Genomic DNA, 5,969 nt, shown 5'->3' with positions numbered 1-5,969 from the left:
TGTGGGAAGAAGGTTTGCTGTGTCTGTCAGCGTAGTGTCCAGAGCATGGAGGCACTACCAGGAGACAGGCCAGTACATCAGGAGACGTGGAGGAGGCCGTAGGAGGGCAACAACCCAGCAGCAGGACCGCTACCTCCATCTTTGTGCAAGGAGGAGCAGGAGGAGCACTGCCAGAGCCCTGCAAAATGACCTCCAGCAGGCCACAAATGTGCATGTGTCTGCTCAAACGGTCAGAAACAGACTCCATGAGGGTGGTATGAGGGCCCGACGTCCACAGGTGGGGGTTGTGCTTACAGCCCAACACCGTGCAGGACGTTTGGCATTTGCCAGAGAACACCAAGATTGGCAAATTCGCCACTGGCGCCCTGTGCTCTTCACAGATGAAAGCAGGTTCACACTGAGCACGTGACAGAGTCTGGAGACGCTGTGGAGAATGTTCTGCTGCCTGCAACATCCTCCAGCATGACCGGTTTGGCGGTGGGTCAGTCATGGTGTGGCGTGGCATTTCTTTGGCATTTTGGGCATTTCCTCCATGTGCTCGCCAGAGGTAGCCTGACTGCCATTAGGTACCGAGATGAGATCCTCAGACCCCTTGTGAGACCATATGCTGGTGCGGTTGGCCCTGGGTTCCTCCTAATGCAACACAATGCTAGACCTCATGTGGCTGGAGTGTGTCAGCAGTTCCAGCAAGAGGAAGGCATTGATGCTATGGACTGGCCTGCCTGTTCCCCAGACCTGAATCCAATTGAGCACATCTGGGCCATCATGTCTCGCTCCATACACCAACGCCACGTTGCACCACAGACTGTCCAGGAGTTGGCGGATGCTTTAGTCCAGGTCTGGGAGGAGATCCCTCAGGAGACCATCCGCCACCTCATCAGGAGCATGCCCAGGCGTTGTAGGGAGGTCATACAGGCACGTGGAGGCCACACACACTACTGAGCCTCATTTTGACTTGTTTTAAGGACATTACATCAAAGTTGGATCAGCCTGTAGTGTGGTTTTCCACTTTAATTTTGAGTGTGACTCCAAATCCAGACCTCCATGGGTTGATAAATTGGATTTCTATTGATTATTTTTGTGTGAGTTTGTTGTCAACACATTCAACTATGTAAACAAAAAAGTATTTAATAAGATTATTTATTTCATTCAGATCTAGGATGTGTTGTTTAAGTGTTCCCTTCATTTTTTTGAGCAGTATATATACTACCGTTCAAAAGTTTGCAGTCACTGAGAAATGTCCTTGTTTTTCAAAGAAAACCTTTTTTTTTTGTCCATTAAAATACCATCAAATTGATCAGAAACAGTGTAGACATCATTAAGGTTGTAAATTACTATTGTAGCTGGAAATGGCAGATTTTTTTATGGAATATCTACATAGGCGTACAGAGGCCCATTATCAGCAACCATCACTCCTGTGTTCCAATGTCAACGTTGTGTTAGCTAATGCAAGTTTATTATTTTAAAAGGCTAATTGATCATTAGAAAACCCTTTTGCAATTATGTTAGCACAGCTGAAAACTGTTGTTCTAATCAAAGAAGCAATAAAACTGACCATCTTTACACTAGTTGGGTATCTGGAGCATCAGCATTTGTGGGTTTTATTACAGGCTCAAAATGGCTAGAAACAAAGACCTTTCTTCTGAAACTTGTCAGTTTATTCTTGTTCTGAGAAATGATGGCTATTCCATGCGAGAAATTGCCAAGAAACTGAATATCTGGTAAAACGCTGTGTATTACTCCCTTCACAGAACAGAGCAAACTGGCTCTAACCAGAATAGAAAGAGTGGGACGCCCCGGTGCACAACTGAGCAAGACGACAAGTACATTAGTGTCTAGTTTGAGAAACAGACGCCTCACAAGTCCTCAACTGGCAGCTTCATTATATAGTACCCGCAAAACACCAGTCTTAAACAACATTTTCTTTAAAAAAACAAGGACATTTAAGTGAACCCAAACTTTCATATCACAGCAATCAATCAAATGCTATTTTGCATGTGAATTTCATGGGAATGAGATGCATTCGCTCCTTCATTTATATTTGTGTTAGTTTTGCACTAACAGTATTCAGTGTGGCTTTAAAATCGAGATGGTTGTCTCAAACAGAGTAAGTTTGTGGCCATTGGTTTCCACACAATCAACAAAATTCCACAGGCATTTATAATGCATAAACTTCCCATTTATATGGCATTTATTTCCACAAGCTTAGAAGTAACAACAGATAACAAAATACATTTTAAAGGATGTAAAAATATTGAGGAAAAAATGTGTTAAGTGTATGAAGCCTTTTCTGAAATTGTCTTTCCAGGTAGGCTATTCGGTTGCTTGTTCCCTGTACCAGTAGTTACCAGACTTGACAACTTTTGATTACATCTTTCATTGCCTTTATTGCTTCTATGGAACTATCCTTGAGTGCCAACCCCAGTAGAACAGGCCTGTTGCCTGCCTCTTGTGACACAAATGTTGCCAAGTTTTTGGCACAGACGTGTGTCAAAGCCTGCAGAGAGAAATAAAACAAGACCGTGTGTGAGGAAGAGTGTAGCCAGCCATATACATACTCATAGTAGTCCATTACGGTAATACAATGCTACTAATATTATGAAAAATTCCAGTGGTGTCTAGCTGCTTACCTCTTCTTTTCCCAGCAATACTTTGGTGGTGAACATGGGAGTGCTGATATCACCTGATCTGGAGTCAGGTGTGACTGATACTAAAGTGCCAATCTTTCCATACTGTGTGAGGACTATAAATATGTAGTTACTGAACTCTGTGCAAACAACCTGTGTGGATATTCCATTGATTGATTTCTCTGTCTGCTTTGATCTGATGAGAGGCTGAGTTGACATTGTTTTCTTTCTGTCCTGAAACAACAAAAAAAAAGACATGTAAGCAACACATTGAGAAAAGTAAACATTACGGCACATGATTATTCTATTGCAAAATAAAAATAATTTTCAAAGAGTATTCTCAAGCATATATCGCTAGCATTAAGTCAAAATACAGCATAATGAAAGTACAAGACCAAACTTTAATTCGACAACTTTGACCAAGCTCTCTATTACAACAACCAGAATCTCAGACATGTTTTGGGTTAGATAACCTTCTACTGGGCTAATGCAGGCTGAAGAACCAAAGTCTCGCCCTGCTGCTGTGGCATTTCATATCGGCAAGCAGAACTAGGATATTCCGAGGCCGCACTGACACATCGATGTTAGGCAGCTGCTATAGCTACGCTTGTTCGAAAAAAATAGTCAGATACCGATAGATTTTCTAAATAGTGGTGAAATATTTCTCACCGTGTGCCTGTTTGGTTCCGTTTGCCGTGAACGTCAATACTAACCTTTATTGAAGGCTGTTTATTATAAGCATTGATATCGTCTGCAGTTTCAGATTCTCAAGCGTCCCTCTCTAAATTTCGCACATGCGCACTACCACTGAAGGAATTGACGCTGCAGGTCCTGTCGCTTCTAATGGCAGATCTGAGATCAGCCATATTGAGCCTGTGTGCGTTGGTATTTTCATTTGTAAACACAATCATGATTGTGATACAAAATGATTTTGGATGTGTCTAGACTGAAGGTATGGCAATGGCATATTCCATCTTCGGAGTATGAATTCTAGTCTGGGTATCAGTCTGTTTCCACTCATTGTCAAACTGCATATTGAACGTTGAAATTACCGAAAGGCCAGTCTCTTTGGCATGGAGTGGAAACTGATAAATACCTGTATTCAAAGGGCAGGAAATGCTATAGAGACGCAGGTGCATCTGTGGGTTTGTTAACCCGTTTCCCCCCTTGAAAGTTCGGAAAATTGTTCATTTTGTGTGTTATAGTAGGCATATTGTTTTCGGTTTAGGCCGCACTACACCACAATGTTTTGAAGTAATCTCGAATGCTACTCTTGTGGTAGGGAAAGGAAAAATAGCCTAGGGTCACTGTCCAAACAATTAAAAGACACACCCTATTCCCTCAACTCTCAAATTAAGTGGACACTTCTGATGACGTCTGACGAGTATACACCTGCAGGGCAAGGGGTGAGAGAGGAAGGAATTATTTTTAAATGGACCACCCTTGGCTGGAAATTCGTCACTCATTCATCCCGCGATTATTGTGTTTTCAGTCACCGGTAGCTTGTGGGTGCTTTATATGCGCTAAGTCAATGATGAGTGCATGTCTACTTATATTAAATATATAATTATTAACATATTAGCCTACTGTGTGATAGCTAGCAAATTAATTGGCTAACTAACGTAAGCCTGCCTAGCTGGAACTTCTGAAGAAGGAAAAAAAAATATTTCTGCAATTTTCAAAAGATAACCAAACAAAAACATATTTACTCTTTACAAGACGTGTTTGTAACGTCATGTGCACTAGTAGCACATTTTCTAACTTATTTGCATTCGTTTTTGCTTACACTTGTATGTTGACTTCTCCATTGATGTTGTTTAAGTTTTCGCTGACGTTTCAGGCCACGGAGAGAACATAATTGTACACTTGCAAAGCCGACTAAAAACGAGGGCTGAGGAGCTTGCGTGGCTAATAATTTGGACCGCCCTCCAAGATGGTGATAGGGATTCCCCCAAGGGCATAAGGCGAGTCAGGGTAAGTGGATAAGGGTGTGTCTTTTAAGTGTTTGGACTGCATCCCAGGCCTACCTCACTGAAAAATAAAGGAGAAGGAACTAAAATTGAGTTGAGTGATTCATTGAGTTGGGATGTGGCCATTGTTATAAATGTTTCATAAAATAAGCCAGACATAAGCCTACTTGCATTCAGTTTTCAGAATGCGTCGGATTTGGATGGATATCAGGAGTATCCAGCAGCACAGCATAAACCATGAAAAAACAGCCCAAGAGCATTATTCCTCCTCCACCCAACTTTACATTTGGTACTATGCATTGGGGCAGGTAGCGTTCTCCTGCCATCTGCCAAGACAATATTTGTCCATCAGACTGCCAGATGATGAATCGTGATTCATCATTCCAGATGCTTGGCATTACGCATGGTGATTTTAGGCTTGTGTGCAGCTGCTCGGCCATGGAAACACATTTCATGAACAGCTCTTGTACTGACCTTGCTTCCAGAGGCAGTTTAGAACTCGATAGTCAGTGTTGCATCAGATGATTTTTATGCACATACTCGGTGGTCCCACTCCCATTCTGTGAGCTTGTGTGGCCTACCACTTCTTGACAAGGACAGCTCTAGCAGGGCAGAAATTTGATTTACTGACTTGTTGGAAAGGTGGCATCCTATGACAGTGCCACGTTGAAAGTCATTGAGCACTTCAGTAAGGACATTCTACTGCCAATGTTTGTCTATGGAGATTGCTTATGCACCTGTCATCAATGGGTGTGGCTGAAATAGTCGAATCCACTAATTTGAAGGGGTGTCCACATACTCTTGTATATATAGTATTTAATTTAGGTCTTGTGCATCATGCACGTTCGTGCAGTTGTGTAGGCTACAGAACACAAGGGAGGGAACCATCCCTCATGTCAAAGTCTGTCATCAAATATGACAACATAGCATATAAAGTTATCCAGCTAACTTTCTAAGGCTGTCTTAAACATACAAAAAGAAAGATAAACCTGAAATGGAAATTGTAGGCTAACAACCAACCCTGTCTGTGTGTGACCTTTCTGATTTCTTATTCTTAGTGAACTTTGATAAAATACTTCTAATTGGAGATTTTGGTAGTCATGCTGATAATCTCACACCATACACCTTTGTACCCTATGTTTTTATTTATTTACATCAGAGTTGGACCATTTCCCTTTCAAACAACAAGGTGTTTTTTTCTGCTAGGCCTGCCATCTGAAAGTGAAACCCCAGGTAGCGGGACTCAAGGACACCCAGCTGAGGGGTGCTTGATAAGGTGAAACCTCCACGAAGAACTCTCCTTTCATGTTATCTTCGTCCTCAGTCTGAGCGTCCCACAGGAGAGCGCATAACTATTCCGCTGAGCCTGGTC

General features: G+C 42.3%; 1 protein-coding gene across 3 annotated transcripts; it reads right to left on the bottom strand.

Moving 5' to 3' along the window:
- Window positions 1-2,157: 2,157 nt before the first annotated feature.
- psmg3 (proteasome (prosome, macropain) assembly chaperone 3) lies at window positions 2,158-4,587 on the bottom strand. Of its 3 annotated transcripts, none has more exons than XM_014192934.3 (3): window positions 4,414-4,587; window positions 2,631-2,861; window positions 2,158-2,497 (listed from the first exon to the last, which is right to left on the bottom strand). In XM_014192934.3, exons 2-3 carry the CDS (start codon window positions 2,844-2,846, stop codon window positions 2,345-2,347), a joined length of 369 nt encoding a protein of 122 aa, XP_014048409.1. In that variant the 5' UTR covers window positions 2,847-2,861; window positions 4,414-4,587; the 3' UTR covers window positions 2,158-2,344.
- Between the last annotated feature and the right edge of the window lie 1,382 nt (window positions 4,588-5,969).

Source organism: Salmo salar, chromosome 03, assembly GCF_965601325.2.
Source record: "Salmo salar chromosome 03, fSalSal1, whole genome shotgun sequence".
Taxonomy (NCBI): Eukaryota; Metazoa; Chordata; class Actinopteri; order Salmoniformes; family Salmonidae; genus Salmo; species Salmo salar.
Note: the sequence above shows the minus strand (reverse complement) of the source record. Positions and strands in the feature narration are given on the sequence as shown.